General features: G+C 37.0%; 2 protein-coding genes across 4 annotated transcripts in view; both read right to left on the bottom strand.

Moving 5' to 3' along the window:
- The window catches only part of LOC306845907 (retinal-specific phospholipid-transporting ATPase ABCA4-like), a gene marked incomplete at its 5' end in the record, with an annotated part of 42,454 nt that extends 20,840 nt beyond the window's left edge, over positions 1–21,614 (bottom strand). Inside the window, 18 exons of the mRNA XM_079378921.1 lie at positions 419–634; positions 769–861; positions 969–1,173; positions 1,787–2,008; positions 2,324–2,546; positions 3,005–3,181; positions 4,367–4,572; positions 7,841–8,038; positions 9,558–9,674; positions 10,656–10,795; positions 10,927–11,167; positions 13,082–13,171; positions 15,868–16,065; positions 17,200–17,327; positions 18,987–19,126; positions 19,450–19,591; positions 19,749–19,842; positions 21,549–21,614. Of these exons, the coding sequence (XP_079235047.1) occupies positions 419–634; positions 769–861; positions 969–1,173; positions 1,787–2,008; positions 2,324–2,546; positions 3,005–3,181; positions 4,367–4,572; positions 7,841–8,038; positions 9,558–9,674; positions 10,656–10,795; positions 10,927–11,167; positions 13,082–13,171; positions 15,868–16,065; positions 17,200–17,327; positions 18,987–19,126; positions 19,450–19,591; positions 19,749–19,842; positions 21,549–21,614 (2,896 nt within the window). The remainder of the gene's footprint in view (positions 1–418; positions 635–768; positions 862–968; positions 1,174–1,786; positions 2,009–2,323; positions 2,547–3,004; positions 3,182–4,366; positions 4,573–7,840; positions 8,039–9,557; positions 9,675–10,655; positions 10,796–10,926; positions 11,168–13,081; positions 13,172–15,867; positions 16,066–17,199; positions 17,328–18,986; positions 19,127–19,449; positions 19,592–19,748; positions 19,843–21,548) is intronic.
- Positions 21,615–23,275: 1,661 nt separating this feature from the next.
- LOC306846363 (rho GTPase-activating protein 29) overlaps positions 23,276–26,845 on the bottom strand; it is a 37,775-nt gene continuing 34,205 nt past the window's right edge. For all 3 annotated transcript variants that reach the window (XM_079379686.1, XM_079379688.1, XM_079379687.1), the window contains one exon: positions 23,276–25,203. In XM_079379686.1, the coding sequence (XP_079235812.1) occupies positions 24,272–25,203 (932 nt within the window). In that variant the 3' untranslated portion in view covers positions 23,276–24,271. The remainder of the gene's footprint in view (positions 25,204–26,845) is intronic.

Here is a 26,845-nt window from a genome sequence, read left to right as displayed (position 1 = left end):
AATAACCATTTGGACACTAAATCAGATAGACAACTGACAACATAACAGGCTCAGGTTTATATGCGTGCTACAGCAATAGACCAAGTTAATAAATTGAAATTTTAAATCTCAGGTAGATGAAGCTACTGATGCACAGTTCAAAGTAATTTAGCATAATTACATGTAAACAATAAAGGTTTTCCATTAGTACAAGACTTTTGAGATAGACAGACAGACAGACAGACAGACAGACAGACAGACAGACAGACAGACAGACAGACAGATAGATAGATAGATAGATAGATAGATAGATAGATAGATAGATAGATAGATAGATAGATAGATAGATAGATAGATAGATAGATAGATGGATGGAATTTGAATTTGATCCATGAAATTTAAAAGGTATTCTCAATTAAAATTTAGCTGACATTCTTACCATCATGCACAGGCTGTATCTCCTCCCGTTGAATCTCTTCCTGCGTTTTTAGCTGTTCCTCCCGCTCTCTCTCTTTCTCCAACCTCTCTCGTTTCTCCCTGTGCTTGCATTGTTTGCTGTTGCGGGAACCATTGCATTCCCTGTGGTCCGGCGAAAAGCCACCATACTCCACATCTTTCTGCTTCTCCACATTGTTTACCACAGGCTTCTCAGGGCCTACAGTGACATGTGGGTGAGTTCACAAAATGAATGTAATGTAGGCCCTATTCACACCTGTATTTAATTCTGTAAACTTCTGATCAAATCATACAAGATGGATGTAAATATCAGCTGTAAACAAGCAACCATACCTGGATCTGGAATCTGTGAGGGTTGAGGTGTCAGCTTCAACCAGTAAGAGGGCTGCAGTGGGAAATAAAAGGGCCGACCAATGCCATACTGGCCTGAAAAGCCAATGGTAAACAGAAGTAAGCACACATACACACACACATTCAAAAGCATATTTTCTCTTGTTAGTAACATGCAGTGCAGTGATTTGAAAGAAACTGACCTGGAAAGATATTATCGAGATACCAAGCCAAAAAAGCATAGACAACTGCATCCAACAGCATCATGTGAATGGAAGTGAAGAAGGAGTACTCATCACCCTCTAAAGGACTTGTACGAATATTGTCCCACTGAAGCCCCAGGCCTTGCTCCTCATAGCGGGACAGATACTCTGTCCCAAAACCAAAGGCCACTGGAGACAGAAAGCTCTGGAAAAGGAGGGACATTTCACAAAATATTAACTACAGGCAAGAGCCATTTTGACCACTGAGATTATTTACCAAATGTAAATAGTTTTTGAATGAAATTTCATGATTTCATGCTAATTACATTTATAGCAGTAGTTCTGAACCTCTACGTTGTCCAACACAATATTCGAAGGCTCCTCTGATATGGACTATTTCCCATATTTCTGCAGGAATTTTGACAAAGCTGCTTGTTTTCAAACTGGGAGTATTGACATACTAAATTAATTAACCACAATTATTTTGTGACAATTCTTCAGTTACAACAGTTATTGAAAATTAAAATAAATAGTTATATTATTTTATTTTTATTATTATTTATTATTACACATTTCCATTTAAATATTATTGTATATGTTTTTAGAATTTTAATTTAGATTAGACTTTAATTATCTTAATAATAATAATTGATTAATTTAAATGTAAAACTTTTAGTCACCTTAAGTCCCTCTTAGAAGTTTGCTGAGGCCCTCTAGTGGTGAAGAATCACTACTTTATAATGTTTTCAGTTACTTTGAATGCTGGCACTTGAGATTGGATCAATCAAAAGAGAAGTGGAACAGCATAGTGGACTCACCACAGCTAACTTCATTTCCTTGGTAATGCGATCCTGCCAGGCGAAACAGAAGATATGTGGGAGGTAGAGGGTGAAGTAGATGATGCCACTGCAAGCCGCAGCCAAGTTGGCCTTATTGAAGAACACACTCATCAAGAAACACTGCATAATAGTGGCCACCGTGAACGTGAGTAGAAACAGAAACAGGATGATGGGATCAGTGTAATTCAGCACTTTACCGACCTGAGGACAAAGACGCACAAAAATTAGGATATTCTTCTATTTGCAGTGTAAATAATTTTATCGTCACACATCTCTCTTTCTTTGTATTGCTACAAATGAGGTAGCAATACCAGAAATACAGGATATGGTTCATGCAAATTCTAAGAAATACGTTACAGAGAAAAAGAAGGGAGAGTGACAGATGAGATGATGAGATGACAGATATGTACTAACAACATACATCCAGCAGAGGTCACAATGCAACAAATCTGAGAAAGGCTCAGAGGGACAAAGTTCAATTGACATGGTTCATCAGTCATCACATTTCCTCCTCACCATGATAATAGCAGTCAGCAGAGCAGTGCTGGTGGCCATTATGAGGAAGCTGTCAATGAACCACGTGGACCAGATGACTCCATTAGAGACGCCCATGGCCTTCAGCGTCTCCTTCAGCCTCATCTCCTTCTCCAGCACGACGCTCTTCACTACCATGGACACTGAGTAGATCCAGGCCAGCACCATGAAGATGGGGAAACAGCGGTTTAGAGTCAGCATGAACCTTGATATGGGACAAAACAAAAAAAGTTCCATTGGACTTAATTGCAAGGTTTCATTGAGAACCATATGCCATGAAATAATGTGAATGGAGTCAAATGTGATAATTTCTTGACTTCATTAAAATGGGACTTGAAGATGCCCAAAAATGAAAACTCTGTCATCATTTACACACCTTGTTGGCATTCTTTCTTCTGTGGAACATAAAAGAAGATATTTTAAAGAATGTTGGTAATCAAACAGTGTCAGGTCCCTTCGACTTCTACTGAATGTTGAAAAAAACATCAATGGAAAATTGATATTTTGGAATCAATGGGAATGGAAAGTGTTTGGTTACCAACATTCTTTGGAACAACATGAAGGTAACTGATGGCAGCATTTTCACTATCCCTCTAAGCAGGTATGATATTATTATGGGATAGGTTAGCACTTTCTGGCCACATAATTTCAGCTATCACTCACATGTCATCCACATAGCAGGGGTAGGGCATCTGCTGCAGGTAAACACCTAAAGGCCAGTCATGACCTGTGTGTAACTTGAGGATTCCGTGTTCAATCATGTCCTGCAGGTAGGCAAAACCTCCCCAAATGTAGTGATGGTCCTCCAGAGGGTCTGCCCTTGGGCCAGGGTCCCAGTACCTAAGAGAAATGGAGGCAAACATTTATTTGGTGCTAATTAGAAAAGGTTTAAACATGAACAAGAACAAGAACACAAAATGTTTCTTGAGCTGACTAATAAAACTTTATAGAGTGTCAGATGAACATACTTAAAATTCAGCCTTCTAGCTCACTGGGAAGACATCTATAAAAGTTAATGCAACTGTAAGCCTCTAAATGTGTACTTTCAGGGGGTTAGTGAGATATATAAATATTCCAGCACCATGAAACTTTAGAGAGTGTTAGAGGGCTAGTTTGACATGACAGACATTTCAACCTCCTAGTTTACTGGGAAGGCTTCACAAGAAAGTCAAAGCTTTCTTATAATAATACTGAAATTTTGCAATACTAAAAGCCTGAAAATGTTTCTCCACAATTCATAAAACATGCTTAAAATTTCAATAGGAGTGGCAAAATCACAATTTGTAATTCAATTCACGTTGTTTGTTTATAGTGGCTGCACTTTGCATTATGCCCACATAATGAAAACACAATGAACCTACAGGCCCACAGCGTGATTCGATCCTTGGATATTTGTCTTGTGTCAAAGAAGGACGGCTACAGTGACATCTAACCAGACTAACACCTGCAGGCAAGTTTTGTGCTCCAGAGGGACTCTCAGTAATGAGTGGTGTCATTTTGCACGGCACAGCACACTGGAGCTCCACGTAGATGTATGATTGTGCCTGCTCTTTCTCTTTCTCTAACAATAGTGTGTTGAGCAGTAACACCTTACATGAACAATTAAGAGAAGCTCTTCTATTCTCTCTTTACACAATCAATTTGATATAAAAGCTGAATCAGAACATGTACTCTGAAAGATGAGACATGAACTTATAATCAAATGTTCCTTCAGTGTTCCCTCAGCCCTGATCACATTAGAGTTCAAATGAGATAAGTTTAAACATTTACTTGCCATTCCTCAAGCCATAAAACTTCATTATTCATTTTTACTATGATTTTGATGAGTAAGTCTTAAATGCCAAAATGGTTTCTTTAAAATTGGCGATTGAGATGAATATTAAATAGATTCAGTTTGACTCTATTTCAGAGGTTTAATGGTCTCTTTTCAGTCACTCAGTCCTAAAGAACATAAGGAACAACCCTTATTAGATCAGATGAGCAATGAGGCAGTTTCATCCTACACAATTATGGATGACTTCTTACCTGTCTTTGATTTTGTTGGTGCGTTCCACTGCATCAATGTCCATTCGGATCTTGAACTTGACGTGGCGGGGCAGTTCTGTGGTCCAGGGGTACATGTCCATGAAGACCAGACCCGCCCAGAACTTATTCTTCCCCAGCAGGTGCAGAGCCTGATGGGTCATCAGATTCTCATCCATGTGACCCACAAACTTATCCAGACTTATACACTGTGAGGAAATGAAAAATATTCTAAGTAATGTAACGTTTGAATGTTGAATCCTGTATGTTCTTGTGGTGGCATCAATATAATGCCAATGCAGAACATAAATCTTAGTTTAGTACAATTTATTTAGTGTTTAAGTACTGTTACTACTATTAGTACTATTTATTTATTGCTTGTGAAGAAATATTGCACAATTAAGTGCTGTTGTCCCACTGTTGTTATGAATATTCAGATGAACAGCACAACTGCAAATGTGAACTTGTTTTTATAAAACAGACCATTCAATAAACATTGAATTAATAATCAACAACTTCCATTTTAGACACAACATTGCCGTTAATTAGTCTATTTTTGCTCCACCAACAAAAATATCTAAACAAAGCAACAACAGACAGTAATGGTGTTTTATTCTTGAATGAATCAGTGTTTTTAAACAAACCTGTCAAATGCATCATTGTTTTGCTATGAAGCAGTGCTTTTTCAAACAAATCTGTTGAGGGAATGATTGTTTAGCTCCTGAATGAATCAGTTTTTTTAACAAATCTGTTGAGGGAATGATTGTTTAGCTCCTGAATGAATCAGTTTTTTTAACAAATCTGTTGAGGGAATGATTGTTTAGCTCCTGAATGAATCCGTTTTTTAACAAATCTGTTGAGGGAATGATTGTTTAGCTCCTGAATGAATCCATTTTTTTAACAAATCTGTTGAGGGAATGATTGTTTAGCTCCTGAATGAATCAGTTTTTTTAACAAATCTGTTGAGGGAATGATTGTTTAGCTCCTGAATGAATCAGTTTTTTTAACAAATCTGTTGAGGGAATGATTGTTTAGCTCCTGAATGAATCCGTTTTTTTAACAAATCTGCTGAGGGAATGATTGTTTTGCTCCAGAAAGAATTTGTTTTTGAACAATTTTGTTATTAAATGATTGATTTGATCTTGAATGAATAAGTATTTTTGAAATAATCTTTTGAGTGAATGATTGTTCTGCTGCTAAATGAATCTGTGTTTTTGGACAAATATGTAAATTGAATGATTATTTTGCTCCTGAATGAATCAGTGTGTTTTTTTTTTTTTTTAAACAAATTGGTTTACAAGTGTAACAGTGCAACTGCAGAAAGAGTTACTGTAAAATCCCAACCACTAATGCACAGACTGACAGTTGGCCTAGAGCAGAGGTCTTCAACCCTGTTCCTGGGGACCCACTATCCTGAAGAGTTTAGCTACAACCCTAGTCAAACACACCTGAAGCGGCCAATCAAGCTCCTCAAGACTACTTGAAAACTGCAGGCAGGTGTGCTGAAGCCGGTTGGAAATAAGCTTTCCAGGAGAGTGGGTCCCCAGGAGCAGGGTTGAAGACCTCTGGCCTAGAGCAGGGGTGTCAAACTCAGTTCCTGGAGGGCCGGAGCCCTGCAGAGTTTAGATGCAACCCTAATTAAACACACCTGATCTAGCTAATCAATTCCTTCAGGCTAATTTGAAAACTACATGGTTTGTGTGTTGGAGCAGGGTTGGAACAAAACTCTGCAGGGCTGTGACCCTCCAGGAATTGAGTTTGACACCCCTGGCCTAGAGAGTGCAAACAGCAGCCAATCAGATTCAAAACCAGAACTAATAATGTTGTATAATAATGTGTATGTGCACATTGGTATGTAAGAATGTCATGCTTTCAAGAGCCGAAGCAATTCTCCATGTAGCAGGCCTCTTGTTCTCAAAGCGCTCCAATGACATGGGAAAATCACAGAGTCTGTGTTGGGTCTTCACTGAAGGACTGCTGTACAATAGCTGAGTGAACGGCTCGCTCTCACATCACATGCCACCGCACTAGAGGAGAGAGGCCTCCTACTTCATGCACACCATATCCAATGGAGTCATTCACAGTAATGTACAATGCCACCATAGGTCCCGAACAAACAACTGAATGGAAAGATTCAATGGGACCCCTGCAGGACTCACATGTTCTCAACACATTTCAATTGAAAAACACAACATTCACATTCAGAGGCACTCAGCTTGAGCTCATGGACTGAGAAACCACAAATATACCAAAATTGAGAGAATACAATTATATTTTTTCAGTAACCAACGATCCTGTATCTTGTCAAGGTAGCATTTGAGCAGGGCTGAAGAGTGACAGCTATAGCTAATAGGTTAAATGGGTAAGGTTTGTTTGTAAAGCATGAAGGCTCGCCGTTTGAATGTAGATAAAGGGAGGCTGGGTCACCCTATGATAGCCCTCTCCCACCATTGCCGTCCCACTCTAATCAATTTGCGGGAAGAGGCTTCCAGCTTACGGGACAGGGGCCGGTCATGGCTGGGGAGGTGAGGTAACAGAGTGAAGCTGAGTAATTTGCCCCTCTTGTTTTTCAATGAAGCCCCTCGTCCACAAAAACAACACGGTGCTGGCACAGGGTGGCTCTCCCACCCACTCCCCACTTAATCAAAGCCGCACAATAGAGAGGCCTGCATGCTGTTGACAGCTTGCTTGTTCTTTTCCCTTTCACCCATCTGGCCATGGTGGGCTCTATATAGCCGTGCTAAGTGGTCTTTCTTGTGGTGATGTGCTGAGAGCAATCTCCACTCTGCAGAATGAGAGCTGTGGTGCTCAGAGCTAAAGAGTCTCATTCTGTCAAATGAGGAACAGATAGGCTGGTTTGCAGGGAGATGCTCTACACGGGGGCATCGCTAGACCTCACGGAAAGGGCTGGAGCCCCGAATCTGGACAGAGCTGAATGTTTTAGGGGCAAGGTTAAAGGATTTTAAATTTTACTCTAGCTATGGATCATTAATAATACCAATATTTACCTATATTGTAAATAAATTTGTTTAACTTGCATAATGTGCACCAAAGTTTTTTTTTTTTCAAGATATAGTTTTTGCTGCTAAATAATAAACTGACTATTTTTAGACAATTAATCGTCTGCCAAATTTCATAATCGTGACAGCCCTACCTTTCCCTCATTTAATGTGTTTCAACAACTGCAGAAAGAGTCATTGTAAAGTTATGTGCCAAAATAATATATGCTAAATAACATTCCTTTTGGTTTTCAATGCATACTCCACTTTCCATTAAGTGTTAGTAAGCTGAAAACTGAAACTGGTTTCAAACAAGATATGTTTGCATACAACGTTTGCATTTCATTCAGATGTCATCTGGTTTGGTTCTAAAGAAAACATGAGGTGGTTTAAAAGAGTACATTTACTAAATGTCATTTTTTTGTCACTTCTAACTAACTTATCCCTAAACCTAAATTGAATTGACGACTGCTCTTACCTCACTGTACTGGTTGAAGATCCGAATAGCCTGATCAGCCAGCCTAAAGACGTTTCTCCAGTCATAGTTTGTCATGTTCATATATCTGTCCTGCTCTGGGCCATTGTGCAGGAAGTTAAGGATGTCTTTGGTGGAGAACTGTGTTTCTTTGAGACGCCTGTCCAAAAAGTCCATCACCGTGGGGTTTCTAAGTGTGTCCTGCAGTAGGTTGGAAAGAGAGAGACACAGTTGTGAAAACGGCTGTGCTGCTTAGTTTTTCGGGAAACCACAATACAATTTTTTTTCTTTGATTAAAAAAAAAGTTTAAAAAATTCATTAATTTCAAATAGAAATCTTATGTAACATTATAAATGTTTTTACTGTAACCTTTTACTGTAACCTTTGATCAACGTAATGCATCCTTGCTTACTTTAAAGGCAGGGTAAGCGATTTTTCAAAAATGTTTTAGAAAACTGAGTCGGGCCGAGTACCAAAACAAACTTGTAGCCAATCAGCAGTAAGGGGCGTGTCTACTCATGATGTGGAGGAGAGAGCGTTCAGTGAACAGCCGAGCCCAGCGACAGAAAGATAGAGATGGCAGATAAAAAACAAAAGAGGAAAACGTCTACGGAACGATAAGGCAAGAAGTAGGACCCGTGTAAATATCGGATCAGCTTTCCAGCGCTGAAGAGAGCTCAAGGAGCGGAAGGCCTGTGATGGGCCCCGAAGAGAGGAGCATAACCTCAGCTAGTCCTTCTAACATTTGCCACTGGCTCTGATGTCTCTGTAGTGGTTAAACATAAGATATAATTCGTTTTGGGAAATCTAACAGGTAATCTTTGGTCTTTATTCTATTGTTCTATTATTATGTTAAAATGAAAATGAAAACAGGCAATGTTTGATATAATATTTTGTTTCATTGTAATGTATGTACATCCCTGAACTACATTTATGCGGCAATTAATATGTTTAAATGAAAACGAAAAGAGGCAGTGGTGTTTGATATATTCCGTCTGTAAAGTGAGGGAGATTGCAGCACCAAGGTGAGCTGACTGACGTTATCAAGTACTCTGCTCTTTGCAGAATTACGTTCCGTCCGCAGGAGTTCACACTCCAGAGTCTAACTCGTGAAGTCCAAACTACCGAGGACGCAAGTCCAAAATTTGCGTACTTGGTATTGAGAAACACGCACAGACCTAACGTTAAGTCTCCAGACTATTTGCCTAATCTTCTCGGTAGTTTAGACCGCGATGGAAACGCAGACAGCAACAGATCTGGAGGACAAAAAGTTCCTAGGGCATATCGTTCCGGGTAATTTCGGTGGAAAAGCGGCTTATATTTCATAGAACTAATCGTTGCCTGGGTTGCATAGGCTACGTATATGTGGGGCGGATCTATCAAAATAGGGGCGAGACCATTTTGGGGTAGGGGCGTGTTTGTTTTGGTGATTTCAAATATCAACTTCCAGAAATCACTTACCCTGCCTTTAATTTCTTACAAAAAATTATTGCAGACCCCAAATATTTTAACTGTATACAAATACAAAGACAATATCTACGAATGAAATCACTTATAGATAGATTTCATGACAGATAATAAAATATAACAATGTAATCCCATGAGAGATTACACAGTGGATTGTATATTCAGGAGATTATCGGAATAATGTGGCATGTGAAAGGATAAAGGGAGGTGTGTGTGCATGTGTGTATGAGATGAAAAGAAACAGATACATTACCCGTATCATGTTCATTTGGACGCTGTTCTGAAAGAATTCCCAGAGCTGCGGTCCCACCTCTTCCCAGACCTTCCCCATTTTCTGCAACCTCTCTAGCTCCTCAAAAGTAGTGTTGGCCTAGAGAAAACATACACACACAAATTCATATGCATTGTCAGAATCATACTGTATGTGTACAGGGCACCTTAACCTGTCTACAGGGATGCACAATGACAAAACAACTGACTCAGCAATGTTCCAGCTCATTGAAACAAAAACAACTATCCAGATGGAAAAATATAAGTGTAGCCTTGACACACACAATGAATAGAAGCACACAATATGCTCTTTGGATCATTCTCAAATAATGCTGGAGAACATGATATTCAGGTTTTGAACAAATTTGTGGAGTTCATGCAGCTAGAGTGCTGCTGTCATTAAAGAAAAAGAGGGATCATTCCAATTCATTTGTAAATTCAACTTTTCACACAAATTGTTAAACTGATTAAGCAGAATACAAGCATTTTCAAAGGTGGTCTCAGACTTTTTGTCCCCACTGTATACCATTCAAATGTGTGGGATCAGTTTCTTCAGTACTTATTTCATTAAGATTGTGTTAAACTGATCAAAAGTGACAGAAAATACATCCGATTGTATTCATCTGTATTTCATATACATGTTGTTCTTTTGAACTCTCAAAGAATCTGATAAATGGTTTCGATAAAATATTTAATAGTGCAAATGTTTTCAACAGTTGATATTGATTAGAAACAATTCTTGAGCACAAAATCAGCATATAAGAATGATTTCTGAATCGTGACAATGAAAATTGGAGAAATGGCTGATGAAAATTCAGTTTTGCCATCACAAGAATTAATGACATTTTAAAATATATTAAAATAGAAAACTGCTACTTCAGACTGTGATAATATTTCACAATATTACAGCTTTTACTGTGTTTTTGATCAAATAAATGCATGGTGAGCATGATAGACTTCTTTTAAAACATTTTACCGACACCAAACTTCAGTGTAAGATTTGATTGTCTGTGGTTACAAGACAGTGTATGTGTGAGAGTACGTGGATATCTGAATAAGTAAGTGGATATCTGTATCTTACACTTTTTAATATCTTTCTGACAGCCGGGGAGTCTGGGGTGTAGAGGATCTTCCCCATCACCAGAGGCTTCACTGAATTCCATATGATTTTCGTAACAGGGTTCGACTCTAGGTTCTGCATCAATGCATTACAAAATGGAGCTGTGGGCCAAAGAGAGAGTGAAAGAGAAACAGAGCAAGAAAACAAAAGTGAAAAAGAGAAATTAGAATAAAGTTAAAGTGAGAATGAAAAAAAGTGCAATTAACAGAACAGAGATCAATATAGCTCTCACTTGCTGTCTTGTCATAGGTATAGCTGTCGTGTCCTCTGGAGCTGTTGATGCCAAGGAAAGCCTTGTAGTTGTTGTCCTCATACCAATTAAAGGAGAAGACCCGGGTGATCTCACCCTCTGGGTATCCGCAGAAGAGATCCGACACAGTGGACATCAGCTGACTGAAGGACAAGGGACCCCCGGACTGGAAGATGGAGTACATGACCCGGATCAAGTCCTGGGAGCTGGGCCTCTCCACAAGCTGAGAGGAAGGCCATTTTAGTAAATGTAAACTTTTACAGCCTGATTTTAAAAATAAACTCATACATAGCAGCTACAATATGTACAGATTAGTTTATTTATGGGCCTTAAATGCATCAGGGCATGCTTTAAAGAACTTTTTGACCTTGAGCTAGCAACTACTTTCATTTTTTGGGAAATAGCAACTTGGACATTCTTCTGAGCATCTCCTTTAGTGACTCAAAGAAAAAGGATAAAGATAAAGGTTTTAAACATGACAGTTAACATGATGTTCTCTCAGCATTTATTACTGTTTATTTAATTATGCAAGCCATTATGACTGATAACAGCACTTTTACGTGAGAAGACATAATATGAAGCTAAATATAAAGGAGGACAGACACTTTTGTGACAGACACACAGAAATTTGATTAATCAAAGTGATCAAAAGTGACAATAAAGTTGTTACAAAAATATTTCGATTTACTTAACAGTAAATACTATTCTTTTAAACTTTCTATTCATTAAAATATACTGTTAAAATGTATCATGGTTTCCAGAAAATAATAAGCAACACAACTGTTAATAAAAAAAAAATGTTTCTTGACTTGAGCACCAATTCATAATATTGATTTCTGAAGGATCATGTGACACTGAAGACTGGAGTAATGGCTGCTGAAAATTCAGCTTTGCATCATAGGAATAAATATTAAAAAAAAAAAAAAAAAAAAAAAAATATATATATATATATATATATAACATTTGAAAGCTGTAACAAAATTGTAATAATTGTAATAATAATTTACCGATGGTAGTGTACCTACTCATTCGTTATAATTAATATTTTAGAATGACTGAACAGTTTTGAATAATACCACAATATTTTAGAATAAAACAGCCCTGCACACTTTTAAGGCAAGAGTTGTGTTTATGTCACCATATTGTTTGACCAGCCACGTCTGAACCTCTCTATCCAGGTTTACATGTTTTATCTTCATGTAGGCAACCTAAAGATGCACATCCTTGAAGAGGATATCCCTAAATAAACCCTAAGGCACAGTTGAGTCTGAATTTGGCATCCTGGAGGTAAAATAAGGTAAGAACCTGAGGTTTGCAATTAATCTCATTTGAACTTAGCCATGTGCATGAACAACTGGTAAACTGTGTATACATTTTTTTTTTTTTTTTGTCAATACAACGTCCAGTGATGTTTTGAACCCCATTGACTTTCATTGTACTGACAAAACCAGATTCAACATTCTTCAAAATATCTTCTAAAATCATAGAGGTTTGACTCCGGACTGAACCACAAAGCCTAGCAAACACTGCTCTCTCAAAATACGAGGCCAGCCGATTATCGGCGTGAACGTGAGATCCAGCGCTCTTTCGTGGGTCATGAACTCTAATGCACACCATGATAGCCAAAATAAGTCAAACAGGGTCAAGATAAGTGACGAAGATTTCCATAGAGGCTTTTCAGGAGGAATGGGTCATTGCTCAACCTCCACTAAACTAACACTTTACCTCCCTACTTCCCATTCATACACATTTAGTGATGGGTGATAGCATTAGTTGGCCAGGCTTTCTGTAACCCAAGCAAAAGGGAAAGAAATGTACTCCACCTACAGGATGTGACCTCAGTGGAATGCGCTTTCGACATATTTGTGAAACAGGGGTAATGATACACACACATGTACACGCATGAACTGGTCATATAAACACTTTCTGTACTCATAAAGCACACAAGATGAGGTTATGGTGATTTAATAAAGAAACTGAGGTTGATGTGATAGACAAAATTGATCCGTAACACATACTTTCCTAACGTCTCTCATGGAGCTTTCTGAAGAGCCGAAGGGAAGTGAGGAGCTTCCTGGATGCTAAAATAGGGGTCTTTAAAGGGGGAGAGGAACTGAGCTTTCTCAAGCAGCCGTACCTCCTGAAGCTTGTCGGACAACGCTGAAAGCACTCGACCCCAGAACTGCAGGTCTATCCCGGTCGTGTGGTTATCCAGCACCATGGGCAACTGAACACAGACAGAAAGAGAGACATTTGAGCTCATATTAACCTTATGTGAAGAGTATTAATGACCACAAATGTGCACAAACAAATGGAATGTAGCCAAATACTGATTTCATTCATTTGAGTGCATAATTCTGAACATGTTTTAATACCTTTACATTATGATTTAAATGCTAAAAGTTAAATACAGCACATATACACTACTGTTTTTGAAAGTAGTCTTGTATACTCACCAAGGCTGCATTTCTTTATTTATTTAATCAAAATTACAGGAAAATCAAAGTAATGTTATTGCAGTTATATTATTGCAAAAATAACTGTTTTCTATTTGAATTATTATTATTTTTATATGTAATATAATGTATTCCTATTCAATGTATATTTTTATATAATTTAGATTTTTAATTTTTATATATTTTAAGGTATTTCTTCCCTGTGATCATTATAATATGATCATTTGGTGCTCAAGAAACATTTCTTATTATTATCAATATTGAAAACAGTTGTGCTGTTTAATATTTTTGTGGAAACTGATTTTGGTTTAGGATCTTCGATGATAAAAAAGTTAATAAGACATTTTTGGTGACAAATGTATTTAATGTTGATCAATTTAATGCAGCAATCCAAATTGATTTTGCAAATGGATGCTAAACACAATTTCTAAACTAAAAATGTGCCCTAAAAATGTGTTTTGAATATCTGTGCTTTGGAAAAAAAATAAAAAAGTTTTAAAGTAATTTTTCCTTTTTACTGCAAATGATTAACTGGGGGGGGGGGGGGGGGGGGGGGTATTTTCATAATCCTTCATCAGAATATAATACCTTGCTCTTCCTCTGAAATGACTTTCTATTAACACCACTACAGGCTATACAGGCAATTTGGTAATATTAAGCAAAAGCCAAAAAGCTAACTGAGTAATGTTCTTGATTTATTGTGGCACATAAGGTCCACTTTTTACCATCTAATCAAACACCCAAAGAATAAACTCCCACCCTAAATGTTTTCCCATTGATTATTTTGTTTCAGTCTGAACTATACAGAAGTAAAATAGGTTGCGATCAGAGTCCCATGTTGACTTTAAAGCATATGAAATTCTGAAGCAGATGACAGCTAATATTTAGCGACTGTTTAATCACTGTAGTTATTTGGTGTCTAAGACACAATTAGAGAAATGCAAGATGAGCAGCAACTTATTCCCGAAACTTAAACTTCATCACGAGAGACAGCAAAACTGCATAAAGAACAGAAAACTGCTTCCTCAGCCGTCCTCATCACCAGAGGGAGTCTTCTTTAATCTCATTAGTAAATGAGGCCAAGCAGTGTGTCATCATGCTAAGGCTACCATCTGCTTCAATCTAACCCTGAGTAAACCTCACAGACAGAGAGAGAGAGAGAGACTTAGAAAGAGAAAGCTGATAAGTAGTGTTGTTTCAGCAGTGGTATTCATAGGCCTTCTAAAATCTAACAACAGGTAAGTAGGTCTGGCTCATGCTCCATATTCTTAGTTTAGTGCACCACCTGCAAACACTTATGATGTGTTTAGAACATAATTCCAAGCAAGTGACACATCTTGTGACATGCCGCACACTACAGAGGAGAACAAATTGAATTACTGTTGAATCTAAGCTAAATATTTCCAATCGGAATATTTTAAATAAACGTTCTCTGCAACAAAATGTACTGGTTTTAAAACAGAGAGTGCTGACCTCTGCAGTGTCCATTTAAAGACATTTCAGAATCTTAGAAAAATGTACGAGCTGGTTTTTGGACCCACAACTAGCTTACAGTTGAACTGATAAATCTCTTAAATCTATTAAAAATAGACTGTAAATTTATCAAATTTATATAATAACTATTCAATTTATTAACTACTCTATTATATTTAGAAATGTAAGTTATTATAATGATAATATAATTTAGTGTCAAATTATTTTTTTTAAATCCGGTCAAAATATACACTATCATTCAAAAGTTTGATCAAAAATACAATAAAAGCAGTAATACTGTAAAAGTTTATTACAACTGTAAAATTGTTTTACAGAAAACATTTTAATATCCTGATTCTGTGTTCAAAAGTTGTGTTGCTTAATATTTTTGTGGAAACCATTATAATTTTTCAGTATAGGGACCGATTCTCACTGTTAACTAGTTGCCTAATATATGCTTATTATTAACATATTGGCTGTTTATTAGTATGTATAAAGCACATATTTTGCATGACATCCCTAAAGCTACCCAGTACCTAAACTTAACAACTTCCTAACTATTGATAAGTAACATATTAGGATTTTATTGAGGCAAAAGTCATATTTAATGGTTTGTTAACAGCGATAATTTAATTTAATCTAATTACCTTAAAATAAGATTTTTTGATGATTAGAATGTTCAAAAGAGCAGCCTTTTTGTAATGCAATTTTTTTTATTACATTACAAATGTCTTTATAGTTACATTTTGATCAATTTAGCAGGTCTTTGTTAAATATAAGTTAGATGGAATAGATTTATTTTATTTTTTTAAAAGTCACACTGACCACAAACTTTTTAGCAGTAGTGTATAGCCTATTATTCATGTTATTTTAAGTCACCCTGCAAAGTTATATTACTCTTGGTCATATTTTGGGTCTGAATAACATTTCAGTCCATTAAACATCAGTATAAATGTGTACAACAGTGAGTGTAAAGAAAAGCGTCGGGACTGACCAGTCGTAAGAGCTTGATGAAGTCTATGTTGGCATAAAGCACATCCTCGATCTTCTGCAGCCTTTGCTGGGAAAGGGCACACATGGCATTGTGGACCCCATACAGCCCTCCGCGCCTGGGGAAGATGAGGAATCGTTCCAGAAGAGCCTGACTGCAGGCGATCTCTTTCAGAGTCAGATCTGGGACTCCATATGCAAACTAGAAACACAGGAGATGATTGTTAATGAAGAAATAGTTCAGCATGTCCATGATTTGGGAGAATTTGATGAAAAATTCTTGAAACCAATGTGAAACATTGCTAAGATGTTTCTGACAAGCTAGAGGACATATGCGATTACTAATGGAGATTATTACTTAATCTCGTTGCTGTCTAAAAGAAAAAAATAGGCTATATTCTCACTTTTGTTTCTTGCACTAGTTACAAGATCAAAAACAACTGTCTCAGCATGTTCTTACAGAAATAAAAAATAAATCTTCAGATGGCTTAAGATTTGGTCTAACTCATTAAAAAGTGTCCGAAATTTGTCTTGAAGAAATCATTCAAATAAAGGCATTCAGAAATAAATATGCTTTCCATTGATGTTTGGTTTGTTAGAATAGGACAATATTTGGCGGAGATGCAACTATTTGAATATCTAGAATCTGAGGGGGCAAAAAAATCAAAATACTGAGAAAATCGCCTTTAAAGTTGTCCAAATTAAGTAATTAGCAATGCATATTACTAATCAAAAATTAAGTTTTGATATATTTACAGTAGGAAATTTACAAAAAATGTCCATGGAACATAATCTTTACTTAATAGCCTAATGATTTTTGGCATAAAAGAAAAATAGTTTTGACCCATACAATGTATTGTTGGCTATTGCTACAAATATACCTGTGCTACTAATGACTGGTTTTGTGGTCCAGGGTCACATATGTCTATACTTTATGGTGTGTTTCACAATACATTGAGATGCACTTAGGAAAGTGTAGGATCAAAGAAGCCTACTTAAGAGTGCTTGAATCGCTAAGACAATGGGCTACACCATAAATCAGTCTGTGTGTGAGAGGCCAGCGTGAAACAAAAGAAGACGCACGTCATGAAGACACTGCCATACAAACTCAGGAAGGACTCTTAGTGGCTGTTAACACCACATGAATCCACTAGATTTTGCTGGAAACATCTAGTAAATCCCCATAGGAGAGTTTGCGGATGTGACTGTGTGACAGGATTCTGCTTGCAGTGGAAGCTGTTAAAGCATTTGTGAAAATAAATGGCTCACAAGAAAAGGAAGCTAATGTGCTTTTTTAAAAGCAGTAGCCTAAAAAGCAAAATTTGCAGTAACGTACTTGCTCCACCCGCACTTGAGCATTTGTAAGATCATACACCACAGCCTCTGAAAGCCCAGCGTCCCGCAGCAGGAATGATGTTAGACCCTCGTCGTCCTTCAGAATGTGCTCTACCTTCAGTCCTTTACCTGATGGCACAAAGGAAAGGAAAGGACGTGGAGGGAAATATATGATTAAACAACAGCATACCGTGAGACTGTCAACATGAGTACATGAAGGAAAAAATAACATCAAAACTAGATTTTTACGTTGAAAACTGTTTTGATGGATTTATTTTAAATCATCAAAAATGCCAACTAAATCCTTTAAAGCTTTACTTGAGATGCAAGTAAACAAATACAAATATTCCCTTTTTTTGTGGCCTAGATACATGGACACAATGGAAGAATGCATTCCATTCCTTCTTAAATGAAGCACTCTTAACACTGCAGCAGTGTGCTGACCAGCGTGTATAATGACTTTGACATATATTCATTTAGAGGACAAAATGTGCTGACAAAGTGCTTGAATGGATCACTTGATCACTGAAAGCTTTGTCACTCAACAGGACTCTGTGTTGAAAGGACATGACATGAGAGTCGTGTGTGGAGAAAGTGCTGCTAGATTCAACTAACCAACTCCAGTTAAAGGTGTTCAGAGGTATACAGGACTGTACAATATGAAAAGACATATTTTACAAATATGAAATTATGATATTAAAAAGGTGTGAATGATTATGCGATGACAACTGGAAAAGTTTTTGATCGTAGTTTTGGTCCTTGTCCTTTTAAACATTATAAGAATACTGAAAAATGTATTACAGTTTTCACAAAAATATTAAGCAGCACAAATGTTTTCAACATTGGTAAAATAAAATCTTTTTGAGCAGTAAATCAGCATGTTAGAATGATTTCTGACAGATCATGTGACACTGAAAAAAGTGGCTGCTTTAAAAAAGCACAGGAATACATTTCATTTTAAAATATAGATTTAAAAAAATGTAATAATATTTGACAAAATTACTCTTTAACTGTTTTTGATCAAATAAATGTAGCCTTGGTGAATATAAGAGACTTCCAAAAATATACAAAAAGAATAATAAAAATATAAATCTTACTGACCCCAAACATCTGAACGTTAGTGTAATTATATTAAAAAGAGCAGCCAGGATATTTAAGTGAATTTCACCTCATGTTCCACAGAAGGAAAGTCACGCAGATTCCGTATGACATGAGAAAACATTTCCCTCGGATTTTATGGCTAAAGCCCCACTCACACCAAGAACGATAACTATAAAGATAACGATATTAGCGTCCACACCAGCAAACGATATCATCTGTGTATTATTCTAAGCGCACGCTCATCTGCCGCTTTAAATTCTTGAGCTTGTCACAGCAGGACTCTGCTATTCTTTAATATTGAGAATGATTTTTAAAACTATATCTTTCTCGTTATCTTTATAGTTATCGTTCTTAGTGTTAACTCATGGCTAGAACTATATTTGACAGGACAGACAAAATATGCTGATTTGAGAATGTGTCCTTTTTATAAAAAAAAAAATCACAATCACTAGATATTTTCTTAAAAATCCTCTCCATATATTAAGACAGATTTAGGTTCGCCCTGGACTAGTCATAGGCCCATTAGAGGGAGCAGGAAAAGGAAACAGTATGAGGGGAGTGGAAGTACAAGAGAGGAAATGCCCACTCTCTCCATCCATCACTCAGATCCATTAAAGAGGTCCCATCAGTTCCTCTGAGGGCCGGGTTAATGGGTCAGACAGCAGACGCCCCCCCTGCCCTACATACCTGCCACCAGCGCAGGATTGGTGCGCAGCGTTTCCATGAAGTTGCTCAAGATGGAGGCTTCATGCCACAGACGACCGAGCTGACGGAACTCAGTGTCGTTGAACAGCAGCTCCTGTGAATCTTGGTAAAACCGTGCCAGTCTAAAGAGGATAGAAAGAAATGAGCTACGTCAATAAACTGAAACTTGGATTCAAACTAACTTAGTCCATTAAAAACAAACATCTCCCAACATTTTATGGTATGAACTCAAAAAAAAACCTATCTAATGGGATAAGCCTAAATTTACAATCCCAACTGTTGCTATCAAGCTTTTTGACATTCTGCAAAACTCCTCTACACTGGAAAAGTCATTTTTCCTCCAAACTGAATTGTGTCAGAGGAATATCTCTGGACGCCTACAACACAAAATTTGCAAGATAGGAAAATCTTCCAGATTTGAGACGTGAGGGAGCGTCTGACTCACATGGAGTTGTGGTAGTTGGAAACGACCCCAGGCGACTCTCCTCGAGTTTGATGGCGAAAGCATGGGTTATTAGCATTGCAGAAAATCCCTTGAATCCAAGGCAGGATTCCAGTTGAGGGCATAGCCTTGCTGGGAAAATGACCTGCATTTACAGATATGATGAGTAAGTCCTCAGGCACCTCACTCAGATGCTAATGAACTTTCAAGCTGTGTTGTTTTTCTGAATATCATTATCAAAGCTGGCTCAGAGTGTGAAATTGTACAACCTAAAGTAACGATACTATAATGTGTATTCTTACATTCATGCTGGCGATACAGAGGATTGGCTTTTCGTAGCCACACAAGTCCAATGAATAAAAACACAGGCCACAGAATCTCAACCAGGAGGCGAATCTGTGTGCACATGACAAGAGAGCGGTTTATTCAGAAACATGTCTGCTATTACTTCAATTATAGATGCAAGTAAAATAGTTTTGGAGTAAAATGACAGTGACCTCCATCCTTGACACATAATTTCAAAACACATTTAAGAACATAATACAACACAACAAGAAGTGCTCAAAACTCCACCATCCTACAGCTTATTTAACAGTTAAAACAGTAGGAACAAAGCTGTTTTTATACCTCTTTGTTTTACACCCTGGGACTAAAAACCTCCGTCCAGAGGGGAAACGCTCATTGTGCAAAGAGTGGGAGTCGTCATTTAAAATAAAAGTAGCTATTCGCTGTAACTGTTTGGTACAGTATACAGGGATGCTGGTTCCACCTCTGACTCACCAACCAATCGACTAGACTGTTTAACTATATAGTTTAAGGAATTTCTCGCTTTTAAGGATATGTGACTAAACCATGCGACCAAAGCAAAAGGACAAAAATGATTCAATAAAAGCAGGATAATTCGGTCGATATGGAAGGGTGGGAAGCACTGGTGAACTTTTTTACACACAGCTGTGCAATTAGCTTCAAAGTTCAGTTTCGCATCAAGTCCCAAGGTATTTACAGGACTGCACATTCTCAATAGTCTGACCTTTAACCTTTTTTGTCGATGCGAGTTTCAGATCTGAATGTAGAATTTTAGTAATGGCAAAAACAACACTTTACCAAAAAGTTATATACATTAGGTATCATGAACTAACAGCAAACAGTACTTTTTTACAGCATTTATTAATGTAGTTTACAGTGAATTAATGTCAATTTAGAACTTTTCAAGTTGTACAAATTAATATACTAGAAACAAACTATACAAAACACTAAAACTATCATTATAACTGTAATCTAAAATGTCAAAACAATTACAATTAAGATGTAAACTGAATCATGCCCCCCCCCCCATTCTCAACAATTAATTGTAAGTAATAATCAGTATTAACACATTAATAATGGAAATTTCTTTGTTTGTATGGGCCCAGATAAATGCTGTAATAAATGATTGTTCCACATTATGTCATAATGCATTAACCTTATATAAATAAATAGGGATGTACAATAGCTATATGATAATTATTTTCATGTTTTGGCCAAAATTAAATATCTAAACTATTTTGTCTAAATAATTTGGAAACACTGAATATTAAAGTATTTTTGAATTTAAGCATCAATATTATAAAGTATAGTATGACAACTGGATATTTAGGTAGGATTATTAATTTGCACAAATGTAGTCAATAACATTGTTATTAAATTATAATGTTGTAAAAGATTAACTCGCATTAGATGGTAGTCTAACTGGAAAAATAGGCTAAATGTAAATTTTAACATCCAATATCAGATGTAAAAATTTGTTAACATCGTGGATGATTGATTTGATGCCAATATATCAATGTATCATTCCTAGAATTAAGCCATATTGTAAAGAGTTGCCTTAAACAAACAATAGCAGAGGTTTAAAAATACTCTGCTTTTTAGCATCAGGGTTTTATATTTGGTTTTGTGTGTTATGTCACACCTCATTGCCTAAATTCTGCACTCGGAACCACATTTCTGAGGTTTGCATCTCATGATATAAACAGAGTGCTCTAAATATAAGCTGTTTTCAGGATTTAGAAACTACAGCCCATTATGATGCTTGTTTTGTATCCCAGTGAATGGGTTAATTGTACCTTTTGTCTCTTGCGGAGCGTCCAGTTCTTCCAGAGCAGCAAACGGATCTGGCTGCCTGTGTTCATGGCTCCAACTTAACCCCGTGTAGGGGTCAACAAGCTGCAACAAACCTGCCAACACATCACATACTTCACCCTCACAATCAAGCTAAAAGAAAACTCGCAGAGCTGGTGTACAGAAATTCAAGCGACAGATAAATGTCATTAGCATTGTAGAGCTGTACACATGTGGCCCTGTAATCAGATTTCAGATAGCTAGTCTTCATTAATGAAAACAGCTGTTTTAGTGAAACGTTGCTTGGAGACTTTGTTTGTTAGTCTTGTGAAATTGGGTCACAAATCTTTAAAGGAAAATATGGGCCTAGCATTGAACCACTGAACTATTTTGAGCCACAGCAATGACTACTACAGCAGGACCAAAACAGCACAGCAGTCTCAGACAGAGCTGTTATTATGTCTGTTAGACGTCTAATTTTCCACAGTAATCTTTTAACACAAACACTGATTAAAGCTCTTTCATTTCCCAAATGTCTCATATTACAGAGTCTCTTTTGACAGACATACTGCACAAACTCTTGATCTTAATAGTTAAATGAATATCAAAGAATTAAAAACATAACATTAAATGGCAATATTCTACACATTATTGGGCAGTATTGGGAAAGGTTAAGGGATCTAGAATATGGTCGTGCAGAATAAGGCATTAAAAGTGGTAATAAACAGTTAACATCCCAGTAATATAGGCTACATGCTAATAAACTAAGCAGCTAGTTAATAGTGAATAGTGTTCCCTTAAAACAAATGATACACTTACCTCAGTGCTGAAGAAATATGAGTTCATTATCATTCACGAATATAAGTACATAATTACAGTCCATGATAGTCACAGAGACGCAACAGACAAATTTGCTGCTTCTGACTGACTCAACTAATCTGATTGGTTTAATCTGCAGGGTTAACATGGCCATCAGCAAAACCCTCCATTTTAACACGACTACTGTTTATTCACATGTACATGTGGGAGATTGGGGAGGCATTTCGGAATATTGATGGTGTGTGTTGTTATATTGTGTATTCTGGACATTTGGAGATTGTGTGATATATTTGATGTGTTGTGTTTGTTGGATGAGTCCGAGTTGAGCAGCTCAGGTGACATGGCTAATTAGGGATGAGGAGGGAGAGCCTGTCAGGGACAGGCAAGAACACCCTCTGCGATCAGGACACTGAAAGTGTGGCCTCCCCCAAAATAACCTCTGACATGAAGTATTAAATGCTCACCTGATTATAGTACAAATTTAATTTAGCATGCTTGCTACGGCAGGAATTCTCTGTTACTGTTATTTTTTTTAAAGTGTTAAACATAATTCTTCCACTATGATTTCAAATTATGCTTTTATTTATTTATTTTTTTGAAAGAGGTGTACTATTACTTTTCTAAGTGATCAAGCATACAATTTTTATCTGGCAGATGAAAAAGGGGGAAGGAAATCATGGTGTATTTAGTATTTATTAATATTCTGAATGAGCTTTTATTTTCAGATATTTTAATTTTTGTGTCTTAGCAATGTTTTTTTTATATTTATTTCTATTTTATACTAATAAAATATTATACTAATATTACTATAAATCTTTAAATTAATTTCAGGTTTTTTTTTATTTCAGTAAATTGCAACATTTCTAAATTTCTTTGAATTATTCTTAATTTATTATCTAATATACAAGTTCTTCATCCAAATATTTATATTTTAATGCAAACCATTTTTAATAATACATTTCAGTTAACAAGAACAACACGGAGGGACTCGAACCACATTTAGTCTTTTACACTTGAATGGACAAAACATGAAAAAAAAAAAAAAAAGAGCAGAAAATAATTTTAACTAAATATTTAATCTGCAAACATGTTGCATGTCTTCAAGAACTGTTGGTATAGATGTATGTTTATGGCAGCAGGTTATGTGTAAAACTGTAAACAAATGCAGATATAACTCTGAAATAAAACAGAAACAGATGCACTTTGCAGCCTAAAACACACACAAGCAGGAGTGTTTCCAAGAGACGAACTATAAAACAAATCAAACAGCCAGCAGTGACTGCATGACATCATGCAAGGGCAGTGATGAATGTATGTTAAAAAGTTAGGCTTAGCAAGTGCATCAAAATGAGCAAGTTGGCATGAATTTAGACAATACTATACACATTCCTTTTGAGTTTATACAATTAATACACAGAACTTTTGATTTTATTAACACATTAACATAGCTGATTATTTACTGATATAGAAGTGTCTCATCTTATCATAGTGAAGGAGATAATAAGAATAAGACATATTTGGCATAGACGTTCAGAAACGACATCTGAAAATAAAATAAAAGAGTGCTCACTTATGGAAAAGCGAATGTCACAAATGTTTTGGACCTCTGTTGATATTTCTGGCTCAAAATAGTAGCTTAAAGAGACAAAATTTCATAGAGACGTTTCACCTCTCTCCTAATATTTTTGCCCTTTCTCAAAGGGATATTAAAACAATTTTCATATATACAGTATGGCACAAAAATGACAGTTTACATACAAATACATACACAAAGTCGTAGACGGATCTACTAGACTATTACAATTGACCTTGTGAGGCCTGTGGAGGAATCAGTCACTTTCTGAGTGTCACATATAGGATACTGTACCAAGCGAAACGAGATCTGTCCAACAGGGCTTTTTTTTTTTTTTTAAACAAAATGGGCCTCTCGGTGCTCTAGCTCCTCCATACGGCGACTGCGTCTCTGATAGAGGGGTTTGGCGTCTGTAGGGCTGAGCTCCTCTGCGCTGGAGCTTGGAGATTGAGGCGGAGAGAGTGTGGCGGGGCTGATGGAGTCGTTCTCTGACAGTCCTTCCTCTGCTCCTGATACAGCACTCATCACTGTTGTAAAGGTCGGCTTGGCCATACTCACTGAAGTTGTTGGTGTGGTTGGGGGAGTCGTGACAGCTGTGTAGACCGTCGAAACTGTTGATGTGACCGCTGTTGTAAATATGGTTATGGCTGTTGTGTATATAGCTCCTGTGGTAGTGGTTGTTGCTGTTGAAACGGGTTTTGCCAGTGAGTCAAATGGCCTGATTTGGCTTACTGATGGAGGTCTATAGAACGTTCCAGGAGGGGGTTTCAGTGTCCGTGGTGCTCGGAAGGATATCGGAGCCCCGCTGGACTGGCTTGTACCATCTTTAATACTGGTGCTGCTTTGGGGTACAACGCTAATTTCCGACGGTTTTGGGACACCAGGGGATGGCAGGTTGGCCACTATCATAGCAGTTCTGGGCGTCACATCATAATGCTTGTACTGTCTGTCCCAGGTCCTTCTCAGTGTCTGTGTGTCGATGAAGGGGTTTCTGTGATAGTTGGTGAGGCGTGGTGTCAAAGGCTTCTCTGGTTCGGTGGTCTCCTGAATGGCGGCCGGTGAGTGTTCACGCTCCTCTGTGTTGCGACTGTTGCGCTCGTTGAGCAGTCGCTCCACAGGCATGCTGATGGGCCGAGACGCTGGCTTGGTGCGCTGAGGACGTAGTTGCACCATTCGGCTGCTCGCACCGGGCCGGCTGAACACAGATGTGGACTTCTGCATGTCTACAGGAGCTGAGCCAACCCCATTGACATCTGAGCATTCACGTGCTGATAAGAAAAATATGTTTGAACTTAATTTATACAAATTATTAATTCAGAAGAGACAAAAAAAATACTCTCAAAATCTGCCCACAATTTTTGCATTTCCAGGCCAGTTTTGACTAACTGAAACATAAACTTATAAAAGTCAATACTTCATATTTTTCAACTAAAACTATATTGTACGTGTTGTTTCAAAGTTATGAAAGTTTGTGTTATTACCATGTTATTACTATATTCACCCACTTTCATCAATCAAAATTCTCAAATTTACAGAAAAACTACTGTCACCTTTCCATTACCCTTCAAAATGTGCAAACTGAAATTGCGAATTGAAAATACGCCTAATGGAAACACGACAATTTAGAAAAAACTGATGTAGCAAAAAAGGTGGTTTTTCAGACAATTTGAAAGGAATATTTTGCAAAACTGCAACAGAATGCAGTTTTTCACATTTACAGGTCACCTGGCATAAGTAAAAGTCACATGATCATTCTTTAATTTACTATAACCTCCAAAAAACACCTCATTTGTGGCCGCTCTCAATTATAAAGGGCTTTCCTTGCCATTAATGCTTGGATAACCCCTTATTTACACTGCACACGTCTGCAGCACATTATGGCTCTGACACGTGCACCGGCCACTCTAGTCAGTGCTTGTGTTTATACTAGCTACGCCGCAGCAACATTTCAGAAGTATCCCAGAAGCGACTCTTCCCACTGCTTCACTAAAGATACACGCCTATACGTTAAAAATAATGGCTAGTGCGGTGGCTGCAATATGACTTATTGCGAGAGGAGGGAAAAAATCAGGTTTTAGTCACATAACATCAGTTAATGCTAATTCACAGCAGTGTTAATTTCATCAACGAAGATGACAACGAAAAATATTCGTTAACGAACATTTTTTCGTTGACGAGCTAAATTCAAACACCCACACAATCTCATTTCTAAATGACAAGGATTTTCCCATGTCTATTACATCTTTAAAAAAGTCATACCGGAAACACTCATATCGGTGTTAGCGCTGCCGCGGACACAGAGAGCAGATATTTACCATGTTTAGATAAGAAAACAGCTACACAGTATTATTTCTGTCTTGTAGTCATTCATATTATCACAGAAATACTGGGATGAAAGTTTATAGTTCAGATATAAACACTGATGTCTATGGTAGCAATCACAATAGAGCAAATCCCCTTTTGAAAGTAACTGGCGCTTCAAATAACGTTTGTGTTGAAAAGTGACTGTTAAAAAATGTATTTGTCACTGAATCATTCATTCAAGAGATTTGTTAAAAAACGCTGATTCATCCAATAATGACACAAGTGATTTATGAGTCATTGAATCATTCATTCAAACCAATTTTTCATAATTGTAATATAAAAAATGTGTGTATTAAATATATTCTATTCTAAATACATATATATTAAAATGTTAAGGAATTAATTCAAATTAATGAAACACTTTTAAACAGACTGCAGCAATAATATTTTGTCACTCATTATTTTGTTTAGTTCAGAATCATGATCTCTATTTGAGACAAAAAATCGTGCAGTTCTATATCATTATATGAAATATAGAGGAACATTAAATTCCTTTGAACTTATAACTCATAGCTGCACAAAACAGTCCACATTTATGAAATATAC

This window comes from Barbus barbus, assembly GCF_936440315.1.
Source record: "Barbus barbus genome assembly, chromosome: 26".
In the NCBI taxonomy this organism is placed as follows: domain Eukaryota; kingdom Metazoa; phylum Chordata; class Actinopteri; order Cypriniformes; family Cyprinidae; genus Barbus; species Barbus barbus.
This window is presented reverse-complemented; position numbering and strand designations above follow the sequence as displayed.